This window comes from Petromyzon marinus, chromosome 58 (assembly GCF_048934315.1).
Source record: "Petromyzon marinus isolate PM22_M1 ecotype Great Lakes invasive population chromosome 58, UKy_Petmar_22M1.pri1.0, whole genome shotgun sequence".
In the NCBI taxonomy this organism is placed as follows: Eukaryota; Metazoa; Chordata; class Hyperoartia; order Petromyzontiformes; family Petromyzontidae; genus Petromyzon; species Petromyzon marinus.
In genome coordinates this window covers 4,981,124-5,003,504 of record NC_133724.1, presented here as the reverse complement: position 1 = coordinate 5,003,504, position 22,381 = coordinate 4,981,124, and the positions used below count along the sequence as shown (strand labels likewise).

Below are 22,381 nucleotides of genomic sequence, written 5' to 3'. Positions count from 1 at the left end.
CTATGTGTGAGTCTATGGGTCTCCCTGTAAGTCTATGGGTCTCTGTGTGAGTCTATGGGTCTCTGTGTGAGTCTATGGGTCTCTGTGTGAGTCTATAGGTATCTGTGTGAGTTTATGCGTCTCTGTTGTGAGTCTATGCGTCTTTTTGTGAGTCTATGGGTCTCTGTTTGAGTCTGTGTGTCTCTCTGTGAGTCTATGTGTCTCTCTAGTGAGTCTATGAGTCTCTGTAGTGAGTCTATGGGTCTCTGTAGTGAGTCTATGGGTCTCTGTGTGAGTCTATGGGTCTCTGTGTGAGTTTATGGGTCTGTGTGAGTCTATGGGTCTCTGTAGGTCTATGGGTCTCTGTAGTGAGTTTATGGGTCTATGTATGAGTCTATGGGTCTCTGTGTGAGTCTATGGGTCTCTGTGTGAGTCTATAGGTCTCTGTGTGATTCTATGGGTCTATGTAGTGAGTCTATGGGTCTCTTTGTGAGTCTATGGGTCTCTGTGTGAGTCTGTGTCTCTCTCTGTGAGTCTATATAGGTCTCTGTGTGAGTCTATGGGTCTCTGTAGTGAGTCTATGGGTCTCTGTGTAAGTCTATGGGTCTCTGTGTTAGTCTATGGGTCTCTGTGTTAGTCTATGGGTCTCTGTGTCAGTCTATGGGTCTCTGTGTGAGTCTATGGGTCTCTGTGTGAGTCTATGGGTCTCTGTGTGAGTCTATGGGTCTCTGTGTGAGTTTATAGGTCTCTGTGTAAGTCTATGGGTCTCTTTGTGAGTCTATGGGTCTCTGTGTGAGTCTATGGGTCTCTGTGTGAGTCTATGGGTCTCTGTGTGAGTCTATGGGTCTCTGTGTGAGTCTATGTATGCTGAACTTCTTTGGCACCATACGTAGCTAACCGTGCTAATCGGAGGTGCAGAATCTGGTGCGGGTGGCGCTGTGTTGAACTTCAACACTAAAACTACGACTTTGTTTTATTTACTTTGCCAGGCAAAGGCCCACTGAGCTATGTGACTCTTTTTCAGAAGCGGCCTGGCCACACACTATTGCTCAACGACGTGGCAACATCATCACGTAGACATTCATAGCAGCAGACAAATGCTCTGAACGCGTGGATGTTGATTCGAAATGTGGAGGGGAAAAAAACCCGGTAGACCCAGAGACAAATCCACACGACCACGTGGAGCGAGAGAGAGAGACACGCAAACTCCAAAAATACAGCAGGCGTCAGCGTCGGGATCGAACCCACGAACCTCCTGCATACTAGGCGAGGGAGCTAACATCTTTCCACCGTGATGATGATGATGATAGAGAGACACGCAAACTCCAAAAAGACAGCAGACGTCAGCGTTGGGATCGTACCCACGAACCTCCTGCATACTAGGCGAGGGAGCTAACATCTTTCCACCGTGATGATGATGATGAGAGAGAGACACGCAAACTCCAAAAAGACAGCAGACGTCAGCGTCGGGATCGAACCCACGAACCTCCTGCATACTAGGCGAGGGAGCTAACATCTTTCCACCGTGATGATGATGATGAGAGAGAGACACGCAAACTCCAAAAAGACAGCAGACGTCAGCGTTGGGATCGTACCCACGAACCTCCTGCATACTAGGCGAGGGAGCTAACATCTTTCCACCGTGATGATGATGATGAGAGAGAGACACGCAAACTCCAAAAAGAAAGCAGACGTCAGCGTTGGGATCGTACCCACGAACCTCCTGCATAGTAGGCGAGGGAGCTAACATCTTTCCACCGTGATGATGATGATGATGAGAGAGAGACACACAAACTCCAAAAATACAGCAGGCGTTAGCGTCGGGATCGAACCCACGAACGTCCTGCATACTCGGCGAGGGAGCTAACATCTTTCCATTGTGTTGATGATGGTGATAAGAGAGAGACACGCAAACTCCAAAAAATACAGCAGGCGTCAGCGTCGGGATTGAACCCACGACCTCCTGCGTACCAGGCGAGGGAGCTTACATAACACACCTCGTGCCCACCGAGGAATGCGTGGGGTTTGACTCGACACGTGCCAAGCGGGGATCTCACCCAAAACTACGCTGAAGTCACCGTTTGGCTCAGAAGTTAGAAGAGGCACTGCGTCAGCAGGGCCGGATTCCTGGGTTCGAATATCCAAGTTTCATTAACTGTTTGCGATAAAAAAAAAATCGGCGTTCTCAAGCGCGGTGAGTTGATGGTCTCAGCCCGTTCACCTATGATACCCATAGAGTCACACAGAGGCCCATAGAGTCAGACAGAGAACCATAGAGTCACAAACAGACCCATAGATTTACACAGAGACCCATAGACTAACACCGGGACCCTCAGACTTACATAGAGAACCTATGGACCTACACAGAGACCTATAGACGTATACAGAGACGCATAGACCTATATAGAGACCCATAGACTTACATACAGACCCATAGACCCACAGAGAGACTCACAGACTCATATAGAGACCCATATACTGACTTAGATTTTTTAATAGACTATTCTTATTTATCATACTTTGATACTGGCAAAAAGGTATCCCATGATTTAGCTTCTCAATCCAAGCTATGCATGCTCAGATACGTGCATTGTCTTTGTACTGGTCGCCTTATGGCGCTGTTCTCTGGTCAGACCACTGGGACGAGGCCATGAATGATGAAGGAGGCTGCAGTCTGTGGTGTAGGACAATGAGCTTCAAAGACAATGCCATGTAATTATATCAAAGCACTCTCGTTTGCATGTCCACCACAAGCAGCGAGTGTGGTTAATGCAGTAAACTTGATTCCTTGCAAAAAGGTTCACTATTTGGTGTTTGAACATCTTAAAACAACTCCCGTTTCATTTTGACAGAAAGGGTTTAAAAAAAATAACTACTCTTACTTTTGTTCATACTTTCATAGTGGCAAAAAAAAGATCCCGTAGATACAATGGCGGAGCCAGGATTTTCAGGTAGGGGCGGGGGGGGGAACCCCCTCCAGCAATGAAAAATGATAGAGGAGTTGTTAGTAAGCGAGGACTTGTCCCTTGATTTGTATTCGACGCGTGTGCGGCAATGGGGCAGTCCATCGACCGAGGGGTCCAATTGCGAACCGCGTTGTTAGTGATCACCATCGCGCTCGCTGAAGGTGTCGATGCCTTCAGGGAAGTCGTGGACTCTGTAGACGCAACTGCGCACAATTCTGTGAGTCGCTTATAAACCGCTTTGCCGTTACTTATTGCCAATCATGGACTCAGACTATTGTCCTATCATCTCGTAGAGTCCCTGGCCACGTAATAATATTGCTTACACAGTGGCAGTGGGGGTTGCAAAATGTCGATTTATTACTAATCATTGGGGGGGCACGTGCCATCCTGCACCCCCCCCCCCCCCACCACTGGCTCCTCCAGTGCGTAGCTACGGGGTTAGAAATATTTAATGAAGTTAAAAGAAATCTCTTATTAAAAACATAACATCCCATGGGCTTTTGGGGAATGTAGGACACACGTGGAGTTTTGGCGGTACAACTGTGCCAACATATTCCACCCCCCCCCCCCCTTCATCACGTTCTGCATTCGCTTTGTCGTCGTTGTTGTTGTTGTTGCAGTACACTTACTTATTTCTTTTGTCCGCACGTAAGCGGTTATGTAACCGGCAGTCTCTGCCATCTGGAGGGTGATATCAGCAGCACTGTCTGGCATCTGGAGGTGATGAAGGCCGGCGAAGGATATTTTCAAAACGTAAAAATCACGCAACATTACAGCCTCTTGTTTACCACCTGGCGTAGGCGAGGTGGTGGGAGATTTTACAGCAGAGGTCTCACTCCGAATCAGTCGGGCGGAATAATCTTTTCATCAGCTGCTCAATGCTGTGGGGAAGCTACCTGGTCTGTCGCTCCGCACGAAGCTTCAGGTCTTCTCGGCCACGGTCATGCCCTCCCTTCTCTACGCTTGCGAAACGTGGACCCCTCTAATGGAACATCTTCGCCGGTTAGAAACATTTTGGCTGGCCTGCCTTACGATCCATCCTGGGTTTAACCAGACTGGCTGTATTGTGTGAGGAGCTCACAAATCCTCGAAAGATCTGGACACATTCCCATTAGTGAGCTCCTCCGGCAGGCAAGGCTGTGGTCGTGTAGTCCCGTATGTCCAGCAACCGCATTCCCAAGCAACATCTGTATGGCCGCATAGAGGGGGCTAAATGGGGCACCACACGGGCTCGAGGAGAGATGGAGCTGATGTGGTACGGAGGGATGCAGAGCTGATTGGATTAGCCAATGACTGGTACCAGCGGTGTCAAGATCAGCCTCTATGGCGGAGGCTCGTGAAAGATGCTCCTGGGTAGTTGGAGGCAGTCGCCCTCCGGTAACAACGACGAGCACAGTAAGGGGGTACAGCTGTTGAATCTACCGGTCATCTCACTCAGCTGGCCCATGGCACTTGGGTCTGTTCCGAGACCTCCTGTCACGTGGCCTAAAAGTGCACCTGGCCTTTCACAGGCGCCGTGGTGACGTCACCACCACTTAGTGGCGAATGGCGGCTATCGGTTTTGTTACTGGTGGGAGGCGAATTCCCAAATGGAGCAGTGGCGAAGGAAGAAGCATCAGGAGAGACATTGTTGTGACCAGCAGTGTGGCGAGTGAGTGAGTGGGTGAGTGAGTAGTTTAGTGGGTGAGTGAATGGGTGAGTGAGTGGGTGAGTGAGTGGGTGAGTGGATAGTTGATTTAATAAGTTGGCGATTAGGTAGTTGAGCGGGTGAGTGAGTTACCAAGTGGGTGAGTGAGTGAGTAGTTGAGTGGGTGAGTGAGTGACCAAGTGAGTGGATGAGTGAGTGATGGAGTGAGTGAGTGGGTAGTTGATTGAACAAGTTGGCGATTGGTTAGTTGAGCGGATCAGTCAGTGACCAAGTAGGTGAGTGAGTGAGTCAATGGGTGAGTGAGTGGGTGAGTGAGTAGTTGAGTAGGTGAGTGAATGGGCGAGTGAGTGAATGGGTGAGTGAGTAGTTGAGTGGGTGAGTGAATCGGTGAGTGAGTAGGTGAGTGAGTGAGTGGGTGAGTGAGTAGTTGATTCAACAAGTTGGCGATTGGTTAGTTGAGCGGGTCAGTGAGTGACCAATTGGGTGAGTGAGTGAGTAGTTGAGTGGGTGAGTGAATGGGCGGGTGAGTGAGTGGGTAGTTGGTTGAACAAGTTGGTGATTGGCTAGTGGAGCGGGTGAATGAGTGACCAAGTAAGTGGGTGAGTCAATGGGTGAGTGAGTGGGTGAGCGAGTGAGTGGGTAGTTGGTTGAACAAGTTGGTGATTGGCTAGTGGAGCGGGTGAGTGAGTGACCAAGTAAGTGGGTGAGTCAGTGAGTGAATGGGTGAGTGAGTGGGTGAGTGAGTGAACGAGGGGATATACGGATGATAATGTTTCTATGCATGCTCACCACAAGTACCCGTGCGTGGTTAATGCAGTACTTGATTCATTACAAAATGGTGTTCGAACATCTTAGGGCAACTCCTGTTGTTATTGCCAAAAAGGGTTAAAAAAAAACCACGTGTTCTTATTTTCGATGCTTTGATCCTGGCAACAAACAAAAACGTTCCCCATGCTGTAGAGATTCCGGGCAATGCGTAACACGAGCCTCCACGCTCATCGGCACCACGCGTGTGGACAACAGCTGAGTCGCACCATTCCCAATTGAATAATCGTTCCCAAGCGTAACGATTCACACGCGGTTCCGTCCGCAGATGCCCACCAACGCACCACCATGTGTGTGGATAGCGGCGATCAGTGTACCCACCCACTCAATCACACACTCACGTATTCACTCACCTACTCACTCACTCACTCAGCTACTCACTCACTCACTCACCTACTCAATCACCCAACCACCCACTCACCTATTCACTCACCTACTCACTCACTCACTTACTCTTTCACTCACCTACTCAATCACTTAATTACTCACCGACTCACTCACCTATTCACTCAACTACTCAATCACCCACTCACTCACCTACTCACTTACCTACCCACTGAAAAAAAGACAAAGATCCCCCGTGTAGCCTGTGACAGACTGTAGGGGCAAGTGTTGCTAGCGAGCAGCGCCTATGAAGGCCGGCACGACATGCGAGGGGGGGTGGCTGGCCAGCACCACGCCCGGCCGCCTTTGTCTCCCCCAGTGGCGAAGTTTACACACCCGCACTGAGGCATTCATTTGAGGCCGAGTCGACCTAGGGGAGGCCCAGGACCGGTTCAGATAGTCGTCACTGCGTGTTGTAAAACTCGGGTCGCCGGGTTCGTAGCGGCAAGCTTCTGGGCGCTGACCACTTACACCACCGCTCACATACAGTACACAAACACAAAGATCCCCTGTACAGCCTTAACAGCATGTAGGGGCAAGTGCTGTAAGCGAGCACCACGCGCCGCCGACCTTTGTCTCCCCCAGTGATCGAAGTTGACTACACACCGCACTCGGGACTCATTCGAGGCTGAGTCGACCTAGGGGAGGCCCAGGACTGGCGGGGTCGGCAGGTTCGTGGCGCTGACCGCTGAGCCGCACGCGGACCCACAACGAACTTACACTCATGTCATGCTGGTTGCTCGAGGCCATGCTGGAGGAAGACGATGATCCAGGGTTGACGTCACCTCCGTGTCCACCACTGGTTGAGAGACACACACACACACACACAGAGAGAGAGAGAGGGCCTTCAAGGAGCAGCGGGCGCTGGAGGAGGGCCGCGTGCTCGGTGGCTGATGACGGTAGAGAGCTCTGTGCGTGCAGATTGTGAGCTGCCCGTCGGGGGTCCGTTTTGACTGCGAGGAGGGCTGCGTGCAGGTGCAGCGCTTGTAGTAGTTTAAAAAAAGAGAAAAAAAAGAGAGCGAGAGAGGGATAGCGAGAGGGAGAGAGAGAGCGAGAGAGTGAGAGAGAGCAAGAGGGAGAGAGAGAGAGCGAAATTGAGCAGGACGAGAGGGGGTACAGAGAGGGGGGGGGGGGAGCAGTGAGAAGGGTAGAGAGAGAGGGAAGGCGTAAGGAGAGCAGAGCGAAACATATTTTGTTAAATCTTTCAAAGTTCCGAATACACCGAGGACCTTCTTGTTTCCTCTGATCGTAAAAAAGAAAAAAAGAGAGAGACACAGAGAGACAGAGACACAGAGAGAGAGACAGAGAGAGACACACACAGAGAGAGACACACACACAGAGAGACACACAGAGAGAGACACACACACAGAGAGACACACACAGAGAGAGACACACACAGAGAGAGACACACACAGAGAGAGACACACACACACAGAGACACACACACAGAGAGACACACACACAGAGAGACACACACAGAGACACACATACACAGAGAGACACACACAGAGACACACACACACAGAGAGAGACACACAGAGACACACAGAGACACACACACACACAGAGACACACACAGAGAGAGACACACACAGAGAGAGACACACAGAGAGAGACACACAGAGAGAGACACACACACAGAGAGACACACACAGAGAGAGACACACACAGAGAGAGAGACACACAGAGAGAGACACACACACAGAGACACACACACAGAGAGACACACACACAGAGAGACACACAGAGACACACACACACACAGAGACACACAGAGACACACAGAGACACACACACAGACACACAGAGACACACACACAGAGAGACACACAGAGAGACACACAGAGACACACACAGAGAGAGAGACACACACAGAGAGAGACACACACAGAGAGAGACACACACACAGAGAGACACACACACACAGAGAGACACACACAGAGAGAGACACACAGAGAGAGAGACACACAGAGAGAGACACACAGAGAGAGAGACACACAGAGAGAGAGACACACACAGAGAGAGACACACACAGAGAGAGACACACAGAGACACACACACAGAGAGACACACACAGAGACACACAGAGAGAGAGAGACAGAGACACACACAGAGAGAGACACACACACAGAGAGACACACACACAGAGAGACACACACAGACACACACACACACAGAGAGAGACACACACACACAGAGACACACGCACAGAGAGACACACACACACAGAGACACACGCACAGAGAGACACACACAGAGAGAGAGACACACAGAGACACACAGAGACACACACACACACAGAGACACACACAGAGAGAGACACACACAGAGAGACACACAGAGAGAGAGACAGAGAGACACACACGGAGAGAGACACACAGAGAGAGAGAGAGAGACACACACAGAGAGAGACAGAGAGACACACACAGAGAGAGACACAGAGAGAGACACACACACAGAGAGACACACACACAGAGACACACACAGAGACACACACAGAGAGACACAGAGACACACAGGGAATGAAACGCAGTTCGAACGTCGTGCAAGGATCGCTCTCCCCCCCCCCCCCTCTCGTTTTACAATTTGCAATTGGGTGGCAAAGGTGGTGGGTGGCTAGGGTGGTGGGTGGCAAGGGTGGTGGGTGGCAAGGGTGGTGGGTGGCAAGGGTGGTGGGTGGCAAGGGTGGTGGGTGGCAAAGCATAGAAGGGGGTTCCTGGGTTCGATTCCAGACCTGGGGCCGTTCCTTCTGTGTTATGGAATCTGTGAGAGAGACTTTGGGGGTGGGGGGGGGGTTGGTGCGGGGTGGCCGACAACCACGCTCGGCCGCCTTTGTCTCCCTAGTGGCCGTTGCATATACACAAAGACAAAGCCCCCTCCGTATAGCCTGCACACACTGCTGGGGCAAGTGCTGTTAGTGAAGGCCGGCACGGCATCGCGTGTGGTGGTGGGTGGCCTGCAACCTCGCCCCGGCCGCCTACAAATAGACACCCACCCACACACGCACACACACACGCGCACGGTACGGTGCATTACACGCAACGCCTACGGCGTTCAAATAGTGTCGGGGGAATGGGAATCCAGATTCCAGATTCCAAATTCCCTTCCGTGGCTGTGTCTAAAGCACGAGCGGCATCGCCTCCGTGCCGCCGATGCAGTCGTGGCAAATTCGAAGCGTCCGGAGCAGCTGACGTCCAGCGGCGACTGGCGAGGCATCAAACACATCGGCGAGGTGGGCGTGGGTTGACATTTGACATCCGGGGGCAGAGCACGTGGCCTCGCCCACGTGCCCAGGCCTCAGTGACGTAGCGAACGTGGGAGGGCAGCAAAGGGGAATGGGGGGGAGGGGGGTGCCACCCCCACCACCGCCCCCCCCCCCCCCATAGACCTACAAATAGACCTATAAAGAGACCCATAGACGCACGCAGAGACCCATAGACGGACACAGAGACCCATAGACTGACATAGAGACCCATAGACCGACAAAGAGACCCATAGACTGACATAGAGACCCATAGACCGACAAAGGACCCATAGACCTACAAAGAGACCCATAGACCTACTAAGAGACCCATAGACGCACACAGAGACCCATAGACCGACAAAGAGACCCATAGACTGACATAGAGACCCATAGACCGACAAAGGACCCATAGACCTACAAAGAGACCCATAGACCTACTAAGAGACCTATAGACGCACACAGAGACCCATAGACCGACAAAGAGACCCATATACTTACAGAGAGACCCATAGACCGACAGAGTACCCATAGACCTACAAAGAGACCCATAGACCTACAAAGAGACCCATAGACGCACACAGAGACCCATAGACGCACACAGAGACCCATAGACCGACAAAGAGACGCATATACTTACCGAGAGACCCATAGACCAGCAGAGAGACCCATCGACTTAGAGAGCCCCATAGACTTTCAGAGAAACCCATATACTAATAGAGAGAGACATATACTAATAGAGAGACCCATAGACCTACAGAGACTCACAGAAAGACCATAGCCTCACATCGAGACCCGGGGGCTCAGACACGCGTAATGATGATGAGCTGATGATACACACAAAAAAGAGCTTAATAGCTCATCGGATTTCTTTAGGATAAATCAAGATTGCTGATCGTGATCATTACATCGAACCGTCTGGTGTACGGGTGGTGCCGACACGTAAATGACGTCACGCGATTTTGGACGATTTTTTACCCCCCCCCCCTCGTCACACGGCGTCACAAAAAATCAGACCCCCCCTCAAATATGACGTCACAAAGCTCTGCCCCCCACCCCTAAAATAAAACATGCTTTAAACTATTGTCATTGTAGTGCGTATTTAATGTGGCGCTGCACTCTGATGTTGTAGGATAAAACATTAATATATAAAAAGCCTATTTAATTTAGTAGAACGTGTTGTCTATATTTATTGAAAGTTGCGCAATTTTGAAGCGACGTCACATTTCTCAACCCCCTCCGCCCCCCACGTCACACATCGTCACAAATGTCTGACGCCCACCCCTAGGTGCGTGACGTCATTTATGGCTCGCACAACAAGCGATCCTCCATCTAGCACCCCACCCCCGCCCCTCCCCCCCAGATGGAGGCTTGTTGATGATTGTTAATGATTGTTGATGATTGTTGATTGTGCAGAGTCACCGCCCGCCCCACCCCCCAAGCCGAGGGGAGTTGAACCACGCGTCTAGCGAGTCCGCCGTAGGGCTTACTCCCCTGACCCAGATCGCCTGACGTGTCGCTGTTAATATCAGAGCTGTCCTACCCCGCCTGGCAAACTGGCTGGCCAGCGCTGGTAGGGCACAGCAAAGTTGATAATTTACCAGCCGCAAAATTACCAAATTGCCAGAGTCGAACTTGCTGGAAAGAACGGCGACCACCAGTTTATTTGTTCTTTGTTTACATCACCGCTCTATGTTGTTGAACTTCTTTCGCACCGTACGTTGCCAAGCCGTGCTAATCGGAGGTACGGGGGAAGGACAGCAAACTATAGGTCTGTGTGTGAGTCTATGGGTCTCTGGGTGAGTCTATTGGTCTCTGGGTGAGTCTATGGGTCTCTGGGTGAGTCTATGGGTCTCTGGGTGAGTCTATGGGTCTCTGTGTGAGTCTATGGGTCTCTGTGTGAGTCTATGGGTCTCTGTGTAAGTCTACGTGTCTCTGTGCGAGTCTATGGGGCTCTGTGCGAGTCTATGGGGCTCTGTGTGAGTCTATAGGTCTCTGTGCGAGTCAATGGGTCTCTGTGCGAGTCAATGGGTCTCTGTGTGAGGCTATGGGTCTCTGTGTGAGTCTATGGGTCTCTGTGTGAGTCTATGGGTCTCTGTGTGAGTATATTTGTCTCTGTGTGAGTCTGGGTCTCTGTGTGAGTCTATGGGTGTCTGTGTGAGTCTATGGGTGTCTGCGTGAGTCTATGGGTCTCTGTGTGAGTCTATGCGTCTCTGTGTGACTCTATGGGTCTGTGTGTGAGTCTATGGGTCTGTGTGTGAGTCTATGGGTCTCTGTGCGAGTCTATGGGTGTCTGCATGAGTCTATGGGTCTCTGTGTGAATCTATGGTTCTGTGTGAGTCTATGGGTCTCTATAGTGACTCAATTTGGATGGCCAGGTCGCGTCTGAAAGAAGTGCCTCAATGGGGCCCTATACACCTGGTAAAATAAAATAAATCCTTCCTCCTTGGCGATTGTGAGAGATGAGATATAGAGTGCTCAATACGGAATTACATCAATATCTAACAACTAATTGTTACTATGAAACACACGAATACTCCTAAATCTATAATAGAGGTGTTTTCTTGTTGGGTTAGATCGGGTCAATATGAATGTGCCGTTCAACCCCGCCACCACCCGACACAGCCAACTAGTAAGGGCTGTCACGTAAAGCGAACGTGAGCAATTCGTCACTAGTACAGCACTAGTGTATAGTGTAGTGTATAGTGTAGTGTATAGTGTAGTGTATAGTGTAGTGTATAGTGTAGTGTATAGTGGAGTGTATAGTGGAGTGTATAGTGGAGTGTATAGTGTAGTGTATAGTGTAGTGTATAGTGGAGAATAGTGTAGTGTATAGTGTAGTGTAGTATATAGTGTAGTGTATAGTGTAGTGTATAGTGTAGTGTATAGTGCAGTGTGTAGTGTAGTGTATAGTGGATAGTAGTGTAGTGTATAGTGTATGGTATAGTGTAGTGTATAGTAGTGTATAGTGTAGTGCATAGTAGTGTATAATAGTGCATAGTAGTGTAAAGTGTAGTGTATAGTGTAGTGTATAGTGTAGTGTATAGTGTAGTGTATAGTGGAGAGTAGTGTAGTGTATAGTGTATGGTATTGTGTAGTGTATAGTATAGTGTATAGTGTAGTGTATAGTGTAGTGTATAGTAGTGTATAGTGTAGTATACTAGTACAGCACATCGATGTTTTGGAGAGTAAACCCACAGCATTGACAATCTGAGTACGACGTTTCGCCAGTAATTACAACTAGCATCATCAGGCAACAGCCAGATTTGTGGAGAAATCCTCCTGCTCCTCCTGTGTCGGCCTTCTAGATAAAAATCCCAAACGCCGAGTGGCCGGTAACAAACCGCACTATTGAATGTCAACGCCAGAACAGCATGCCCCGAAGCCATTGTCGTAAATTCCACATTCCCATGACAGCAGCCAGGACATCCCGTTCTCTCCCAGATATAATCGCTGTTACAGAACAATAATAATAATCATCATCATAGTAATTGAATTATACTAAACTTTTGGTTGTTCCATTTAAAGTGCCTTCGACACGGGGTTCGCGAACAGCACTTGCCCCGACAGTGTGTGAAGGCTATACGGGTCGAGAGAGAGCGAGAGAGAGGTGTGTGTGGAACTTTGTCTTTGTTTTGGAATGTTTACCTCTTCCTTCTGCGTCATATAATTGCCGCCCGAGCCAAGGATAACTCTGCCACGAACACACACAACAAACACGAGTGGTAAACCAGCCGCCACTTGAGGTCCAGAATTTAAACGAGCTCGCCTAGGGAGGGGGTGGGGTGGGGTGGGTGTTCGGTAACGATTGCCCACGATAATTTGTGTAATGATTGAGAGATCGTCAAACAGATCCAGCGACTCGCTGTCGCCCTGTTCGGATTCTCGTCTTCGTTGTTGTTGTTGTTGTTCTTGTGCCTATAACCTCCAGTGTGGCGTGATGCTTCGTTTGATTTCTTGAAAGGCGCGTTTACTTTGCCACAGTACGCCGAGTGACCTTACGCTTGTTGTTAATATATACAGGGTGTTTCAAAGAGATTGACCAGATTTGAAAATCGCTATATCTCTGCAACCACGAACCGCCCGTGAATGAAACTCGAGTTTCAAATGATTACCGCGAGGTGCCTCTCCAAAGCGCACAAACAGCACCCTAGCCTCGGTTATTCGTGAAACGGTGAACCACGCAACACGAGGGGTTTTGCGTTCTGCAGTTGAGCAAAACTGAATCCGTAAAAGCGGTGCAGCGTTGCGTTTCAACGGCGTCTTGCCATTGATTCGCCAAGGGGCCGTCCATGATTGACGTCACGCGATTTTGGACCCCACCCCTTCGTCACACGGCGTCACAAGTCAGACCCCCACCTTCAAATATGACGTCACAAAGCTTTGCCCCTCCCCCAAAAAAAATGCTTCAAATCGCTTTAAACTATTGTTGTCACTGTAGTGCGTATTTAATGTGGCGCTGCACTCTGACGTTGCAGGAGAAAACAATTCAGATCTACAAACACAGACACAATTTCAACCGAGAGGATGGTTTCAAATTAATCAACCATTGGAAAGATGTTCTACATCGAACCAAACATTAAACTAATTTTCAATGGTACAATATATTTATTCTAGTAGTGGCACTCCAAACTTCCAAGGTGGTGTATTATCATCTTATGCTAATTCCAAGCTCTGTCAGTAGTACGTTTTATGCTAATTTCCTTTGTCAAGGCGTTTACTGTTTACCCCCTTACAGCTTAAAAGGAGGCGACCAGCGCTTGGCTTTCTTCACTCCAACGCTGTCCGCTGGACAGTTTGGTCCCTTCACCTGACGAAGGCCGCTTGTGTTGTGGCCGAAACGTCGTGATTTTTGTTGTTTTATTTTTTTACCTACGTGGTGACTTTACCGAATAGAACCAAAGAGTAAAAAACAAGTTTATTTAATTAAGTAGAACGTGTTGTCTACATTTATTTATTTAAAGTTGCGCATTTTTACGTGACGTCACATTTCTCAACCCCCCCCCCGCCGCCGCCTCCTCGTCACACATCGTCACAAATGTCTGACCCCACCCCCCCTCCCTCCCCTAGGTGCGTGACGTCATTTATGGCCGCCCCCCCCCCCCCCAATGATAAAGAGCATTCGTCGTTGGTACCGACGATTTGAGGAAACGGGCTGCTGTTTTTCGTAAGCGGAAGAGCAATGGGCGACCACGCACATCAGAGGAAAACGCGAAGACGAGAGGCGCTTGGGACGAATTCGTACGATCGTCTCTCTCGATCTTGTCCGTACAGCCGGTTGGGGGGCACGTAGAGCGTTCATGAAACGGTTACGCTGCAACTCGATAACTCATTCGACCGTTTGCAACTCTTTTTCTTTTTGGCGTGTGCAATTGCAACAAGTTGCCATCGTGAAACAAAACATATCGCCCTGAAATTGGGTCTGTCGTTAGCAAACACCCTCTGGTAGTACATCCTCAGCTATCAATAGAGAATGTTGACGGCCAACATAGAAGGCACGCAGAGCACACACACAGAGAGAGAGCACGAGCCTGGGATGGGTTGGACACGTGGGGGAAGATGAGGAGGAGGATGGGGCGAAGCAGCTTGGAGGTTGGGAATAGGTGGAGGGGGAGGCAGTGATGGGTGGGACGCGTGGTGTGCATGGTGGTGGAGAGCTCCCAGAGAGGGGGAAGAGAAAACCTATGGCCAGGCACTGTTGCTGGTGGTGACGAGACTGTGAGAGGCGGCCTTTGATGAGCGGGAACAAGAGGAAGGCAGCCCACTAGCCCGCTAGGGGCAAGTGGTGTGTTTGTAGGTTGAACCTGCACCGTACATAGCCAAACGGCACTAATCGGAGGTGCAGGGGAAGGACAACAAACTATGGGACTCTGTGTGAGTCTATGGGTCTCTGTAGTGAGTCTATGGGTCTCTGTAGTGAGTCTATGGGTCTCTGTGTGAGTCTATGGGTCTCTGTAGTGAGTCTATGGGTCTCGGTGTGAGTCTATGGGTCTCGGTGTGAGTCTGTGGGTCTCGGTGTGAGTCTATGGGTCGCTGTGTGAGTCTATGGATGTCTGTGTGAGTATATGGTCTCTGTGTGAGTCTATGGGTCTCTGTGTGAGTCTATGGGTCTCTGTAGTGAGTCTATGGGACTCGCTGTGAGTCTATGGGTCTCGCTGTGAGTCTATGGGTCTCTGTGTGAGTCTATGGGTCTGTGTGTGAGTCTATGGGTCTCTGTGTGAGTCTATGGGTGTCTGTGTGAGTATATGGTCTCTGTGTGAGTCTATGGGTCTCTGTAGTGAGTCTATGGGTCTCTGTAGTGAGTCTATGGGTCTCTGTGTGAGTCTATCGGTCTATGTGTGAGTCTATGGGTCTCTGTGTGAGTCTATGGGTCTCTGTGTGAGTCTGGGTCTCTGTGTGAGTCTATGGGTCTCTGTGTGAGTCTATGGGTGTCTGCGTGAGTATATGGTCTCTGTGTGAGTCTATGGGTCTCTGTAGTGAGTCTATGGGTCTCTGTGTGAGTCTATGGATTTCTGTGTGAGTCTATCGGTCTCGGTGTGAGTCTATGGGTCTCTGTGTGAGTCTATGGGTCTCTGTGTGAGTCTATGGGTGTCTGTGTGAGTATATGGTCTCTGTGTGAGTCTATGGATATCTGTGTGAGTCTATGGGTCTCTATGTGAGTCTATGGGTGTCTGTGTGAGTCTATGGGTCTCTGTGTGAGTCTATTTACGTGTATATGTTGAACTTCTTTCGCACCGTACGTAGCCAAACAGCGCTAATCGGGGGTTATATTAGAACGAGTTCGCCAATCTAGATGATGATGATTTAAAAGTTGCACGTTTCCCAGTGTCTTCCAAACATCGGAAGGCAAGAGCGTTCCAGACGGCCGCAGAATCGCATCTGAAAGCTCAACGCGATGATGACGATGATGATGCTGCTGCTGACCAGGGCCGGATTAAGATTTTGTAGGCCCCCCTGGGCTACAGGTACTATGAGACAGCCCCCCACCTACCCCCCCCCCCCCCAGTAATATTTTCAAAAGGAAAGCAAAATTAAAGAAAAAGAAAATGTATTTTTTTACAAGGCTAACAACAAATAAAATTCGGCATTCACAAATTCAACAACTTTTCACTTCATCTCTGGAGGCCACTTCAGCTGGGGGGGGGGAGGCCCCCCTGGGCTTGCAGCCCCCTAAAACCCCCCACGCCTGAATCCTGCCCTAGGTGTGATAACCCGCGGGGAAGTTCGCGTGGCTGATGGTTCGATAGCTCCCCCCAAAACCATATTTCCATTTATGAAAATAAAACATGCTTCAAATCGCTTTAAACTATTGTCATTGTAGTGCGTATTTAATGTGGCGCTGCACTCTGATATTGTAGGAGTGTTGTTATAACAATTAATGTTGTATTCTTGGTTCTTTCGGTAAAGTCACGTAGAAGGGAAACAATAAAATACTGAAAATATAAAACAATAAAATTCTCACGACGTTTCGACTGCAACACACGCAATCATCATCAGGTGTGAAAACCACAGCAAAAAATTTTTGAAAAAAGTGGCGTTTTTTAACGTTAGCAACCACGGAGAGCGATTTGGCAGTCATTCAGATGGACGAGTCCATCTATGTTCGGAAAAGAGGAGGGGGGAGACGAAAAATAATGGATGCGGTCTGAAAGCCACCGACCGCATCTATTATTTTCGTGAGCAGGAATCGAACTCGGGTCGCGGGGTTCGTAGCTGCAATGCGGTAACCACGACACTACCGCTCCCCACATAGGCACAAGAGCAAAGATCACCCGTATAGCCTCACCAGACTGTCGGGGCAAGTGCGTTCATAGCGTTCATAGCGAGTAGCGCCTACGAATGCATAGACACAAAGATCCCCCGTATAGCCTCAACAGACTGTCGGGGCAAGTGCTGTTACAGCGAGTCTCACCTATTCAGAAAAACACACACAAGCAAAGGTCCACCCGTATAGCCTCAGCATATTGTCGGGGCAAGGGCTGCTAGCCAGTAGCGCCTATGAAGACACAAAGACAAAGATCCCCCGCAAAGCCTCAAAAAGACTGTCGGGGGCAAGGGCTGTTAGCGAGGATCACGTCGGAAGAAATCGACACAAATTAAAGGTCCCCCGTTATTGCCTTAACAGGCCAGAGCGAGCAGCACGTGGGGAGACATAGGTGGCACGCGCGCGCACACTCACGCACACACTCACGCACACACACACGCACACACACACGCACACACTCACGCACACCCGCACACACTCACGCACACGCGCACTCGCACACACACGCACACACACACACACACACTCACGCACACACGCGCACGCACACATGCACACACGCGCACACTCACGCACACACACACGCACACACACACGCACACACTCACGCACACCCGCACACACTCACGCACACGCGCACTCGCACACACACGCACACACGCGCACACTCACGCACACACGCGCACGCACACATGCACACACGCGCACACTCACGCACACGCGCACACACTCACGCACACGCACACACACACGCACACACACGCGCACACACTCACGCACACACTCACACACACGCACACACACGCGCACACACTCACGCACACACGCGCACGCACACTCACGCACACGCGCACACACTCACGCACACACTCACACACACGCACACACACGCACACGCACACACTCACGCACACACGCGCACGCACACGCACACACACGCACACACTCACGCACACACACACGCACACACTCACGCACACACACACACACGCACACACACACGCACACACTCACACACGCACGCACACACGCACAGAAGTCCACGGTGATGTCCAGAGAGACTGCAAATCGCGACTCACCGGAGCGCGTCGATGCTGCGGTCCGATAATCGAATCTTTACTCTCCTGTCCCTTCACGGAGCCGAGTTCTCTACGACTATGAAGCCTCCTCATATACACACACACAAATAGATATAGCGTGTGTGTGTGTGTAACTGCGGTGTTCTAGTCTTGTAGCCTCAATTGTTACGACCATTCCCTAGCCATGATCTGCGCTCAGTAGTTGAAACGTTTCCCGCACGCGAGTAAGGGTGGGGTGGTGCTGTGTTGTTGTTGTTTAGCAAAGTTACGGGGTTATACCCCCACCACCATCACCGCCGCCGGCTCTCTATCTCTCTCTCGGTCGTTCAAGGCACTCGCAGTGTTAACAGAGCGGTCGCTACAGGCTGCTCACAACCAGTGGTCACCTCCACCCCGTCGCTTTTATAACACACACAGAGAGCAGGGGTGGAGATTCGGGATTTCCGCAGCCCCTCCCCCATCTCCCTCCCCCCCATTTCCCTCCCCCCCAACTCCCTCCCCCTCCCATCTCCCTCCACCCTCATCTCCCTCCCTTCAATCTCCCTCCCCTCTCATCTCCCTCCCCTCCCATCTCCCTCCCCCCATCTCGCTCCCCTCTCATCTCCCTCTCCCTATCTCCCTCCCCCCTCATCTCCCTCCCCTCCCATCTTTCTCCCCCCTCATCTCCCTCCCCCCATCTCCCTCCCCCCCCCATCTCCCTCCCCTCCCATCTCCCTCCCCCCATCTCCCTCTCCCCCATCTCCCTCCCATCTCCCTCCCCCCCATCTCCCTCCCCTCCCATCTCCCCCCCTCTCATCTCCCTCCCATCTCCCTCTCCCCATCTCCCTCCCCCCTCTCATCTCCCTCCCATCTCTCTCCCCCCTCATCTCCCTCCCCTCCCATCTCCTTCCCCCCTCATCTCCCTCCCTCCATCTCCCTCCCCCCTCATCTCCCTCCACCCATCTCCCTCCCCCCCATCTCCCTCCCCTCCCATCTCCCCCCCCCCCCTCATCTCCCTCCCATCTCTCTCCCCCCTCATCTCCCTCCCCTCCCATCTCCCTCCCCCCATCTCCCTCCCCCCCATCTCCCTCCCCTCCCATCTCCCCCCCTCTCATCTCCCTTCCATCTCTCTCCCTCCCCTCTCATCTCCCCCCCTCATCTCCCTCCCCTCCCATCTCCCTCCCCCCCATCTCCCTCCCCCCCATCTCCTCCCCCTCCACCCGGCAAATGATGACGACATTGCTAAGAGTTGGAGGCAATGTTACTACTACTCCTAGTGCCGGATGATCCCCGTAGCAAAGTAGCGACATAAGTAGCAGTAGCTACTACTACTTATGTAGCTACTACTACTTATGTAGCTACTACTACTTATGTAGCTACTACTACTTGTGTAGCTACTACTACTTATGTAGCTACTACTACTTGTGTAGCTACTACATATGTAGTACTAGCTACTACATGTGTAGCAGCTACTACTACTAGTAGCTACATAAGTAGTAGTAGATACTACTACATATGTAGCTACTACTACTTGTGTAGCTACTACATATGTAATAGTAGCTAACTACATAAGTAGTAGCTACTACTAGTAGTAGCTACTTATGTAGTAGTAGCTACTACTACATAAGTAGTAGCTACTACTACTAACAGCTACATAAGTAGTAGTAGCTACACATGTAGTAGTAGTAGCTACTACTTGTGTAGCTACTACATATATAGCTACTATATAGCTATATATGTAGTAGTTATCAATTCCGATTCAGTGATTCTGCACTTGCTCTATTACTATAGTACTATACCGCCCTTCCAACTTTTACGCACGACTGGGTGTTCAAGGTTAGCGATTTTTCGTATTATCTGGCTGTGTAGCAAATGAAAAAAATACAATGACTTTATCTTCTTTGGTTCTTTCGGTAAAGTCACGTAGAATGAGAATAAAATAATAACATAAAACAATACAATTCTCACGGAAATGTGTGCTTTATTATTTTTACATTTTTGTTTTCATTTAAGGCCCCTTGAAAACGTCATCATGCTACCAGGGCCCCGCACTCGCTTCATCCGGCACCGCTTCCGAACCCCGCCACAAGAGGGAGCCAACCCGAGTTGGATACCCTTACGAGTCGAAGCGGTTGGTGCGCGACATCATAGAGACAAAGACAACCCCCCCCATTCCGTATAGCCTGACACAGACACTAGGGCAAGGTGCTGTTTGCGAGCACTTATTAAGACCGCAACGGCACACGAGGGGGGTTCGGGTGGTTCATTCTGGATTTGAAGTTTTCGTGACTGCAAGGATCCATACGCTGTTGGTTCTTTCGGTAAAGTCACGTAGGTGAAAAATAAATAAATCCATTTTTTTAAATAAAAAAAATATTTTACAAATAAAAATAAATAAATGTTTATTTTATTTAATTTTTTCACCTCCGTGACTTTACCGAAAGAGCCAAAGAGTAGTAGGGGTTTGGGTGATCGGCACCACGCCCGGTCGACTTTGTCTCCCTAGTGACCCTGTTGCTTCAACTGCTGCAGTTGCTGCTACTGATGATGGCACTGTTGCTTCTACTGTCGCTTCTGCTGCTGCTGCTGCTTGTGTATGTACTGTATGCTGAACTTCTTTCGCGCCGTACGCAGCCAACCGTGCTGATCAGAGGTGCTGCTGCCGATGATCAGGACGATGACGATGCTGCTGATGATGATGACACGGCTTCCATTGCAGCTGCTGTTGTTGCTGCTGCCACAGGGTTTTGAAGGGGAGCACGCTGATTTTTCAGGGGGGTGGAGGGGGGTTGGGGAGTTGGGAGTGGGGGGGGGGGGCCAGGGTAACCTCTGGGGTGGTGTTATTTTACCACCCACACACCCACTCTCTCACTCACCCACTCTCTCACTCACTCACCCACCCACACACTCACTCACCACTCACCCACTACCCACACCACTCATCCACCACCACCCACCACTCACTCACCCACCTCATCACCACTCACCCACTGACTCACCACCCACTCACCCACTCACTCACCCACTCTCTCACCCACTCACTCACCCACCCACCCACTCACCCACCTACCCACTCACCCACCCACCCACTCACCCCACCCACCCACTCACTCACGCACTCACCCACCCACCCACTCACCCACTCTCTCACCCACCCACCCACCCACTAACTCACCCACCCACCCACCCACTCACCCACCCACCCACCCACTCACCCACTTACTCACCCACTCACTCACTCACCCACTCACCCACTCACTCACTCACCCACCCACTCACTCACTCACCCATCCACACACCCACCCACACACCCATTCACCCACTCACTCACCCATTTACCAACCCACTCTCACACCCACTCTCACACCCACTCACCCACCCACTTACTCACCCACCCACTCACTCACTCACCCACCCACTCACTCACCACCCACTCACTCACCCCCCACTCTCTCACCCCCCACACTCTCACCCCCCACTCTCTCACCCCCCACTCTCTCACCCACCCTCTCACCCACCCACTCTTTTAACTACCCACTCACCCACCCACTCACTGATCCACTATCCCACCCACTCACCCACCCACGCCCTCACCCACCCACTCACCCACCCACTCTATCACTCACCCAGCACGCCACTATCTGCTTCTGACCGCGCATCACTGCAACAACGACATTCACCTCCCACATTGTTACCTCCTTTCCCCCAGATAAACACAAATATATATACAATCTACGACTAGATGAATATTTTCTCGACACAATAACCTCGTCCGAATTCACCAATTCACGCTAGCAGCGCCTTTGACTCGCGTTCCGCGTCTCGCACTTCGCCCGCCGAGGGGGGGGGGGGCTCTCAATTTATTTTCTTGAATGTTGTTGTTGTTTTTGTGTGTGAGCAAAACTATAAAGCAAAACAAATCGGCCAGCTGGAGCGCGCGCTGTGAAATAAAAATGTATTAAATGTTTTTTTTTTACTTTCTTCTAACAAAAACAAAAAAAATTGTCACGGTACTCTGGAGATGCCCCACCCAAAATGTCACCTTAAAAAAAAGGTAGCATTATTTATATATTTATAAAAAAGCTAAACCGGTTCAAACAACCAACGTTGAAAGCTTCTTTTTTTTGTTACGAGGCAATTCGACAGGATGAACAACCTTGCGTTTGGGTGAAGCTTTCCTAGAATATTTAAACGTGGGGATTGCCGTTTCCAGGGTGGGCTTGGTGGGGGGAGGGGCGTCACGGTGGCTAGGCGATGTTGACTACCTCGCCTGGTATACAGGAGGTGGTGGGCTCGATCCAGACACTGACACCTGCTGCTGTATATTTGGAGTTTGCGTGTCTCTCTCTCTCTCATCATCATCACGGTGGCTAGGAGATGTCAACTACCTCGCCTGGTATACAGGAGGTCGTGGGTTCGATCCAGACACTGACGCCTGCTGTATATTCGGAGTTTGCCTGTCTCTCTCTCATCATCATCACCACGGTGGCTAGGAGATGTTAACTACCTCGCTTG

The 22,381-nt window shown here is 50.5% G+C and overlaps 1 protein-coding gene across 2 annotated transcripts in view; it reads right to left on the bottom strand.

Moving 5' to 3' along the window:
• The window catches only part of LOC116955125 (BAI1-associated protein 3-like), an 89,891-nt gene extending 71,584 nt beyond the window's left edge, over positions 1 to 18,307 (bottom strand). The window contains exons 1-3 of one of the 2 annotated variants that reach the window (XM_076052885.1): positions 17,888 to 18,307; positions 12,692 to 12,737; positions 6,523 to 6,601 (exon numbers count right to left, since the gene is read on the bottom strand). In XM_076052885.1, the coding sequence (XP_075909000.1) occupies positions 6,523 to 6,552 (30 nt within the window). In that variant the 5' untranslated portion in view covers positions 6,553 to 6,601; positions 12,692 to 12,737; positions 17,888 to 18,307. The remainder of the gene's footprint in view (positions 1 to 6,522; positions 6,602 to 12,691; positions 12,738 to 17,887) is intronic. The other variant, XM_076052883.1, reaches the window with a different exon arrangement.
• Between the last annotated feature and the right edge of the window lie 4,074 nt (positions 18,308 to 22,381).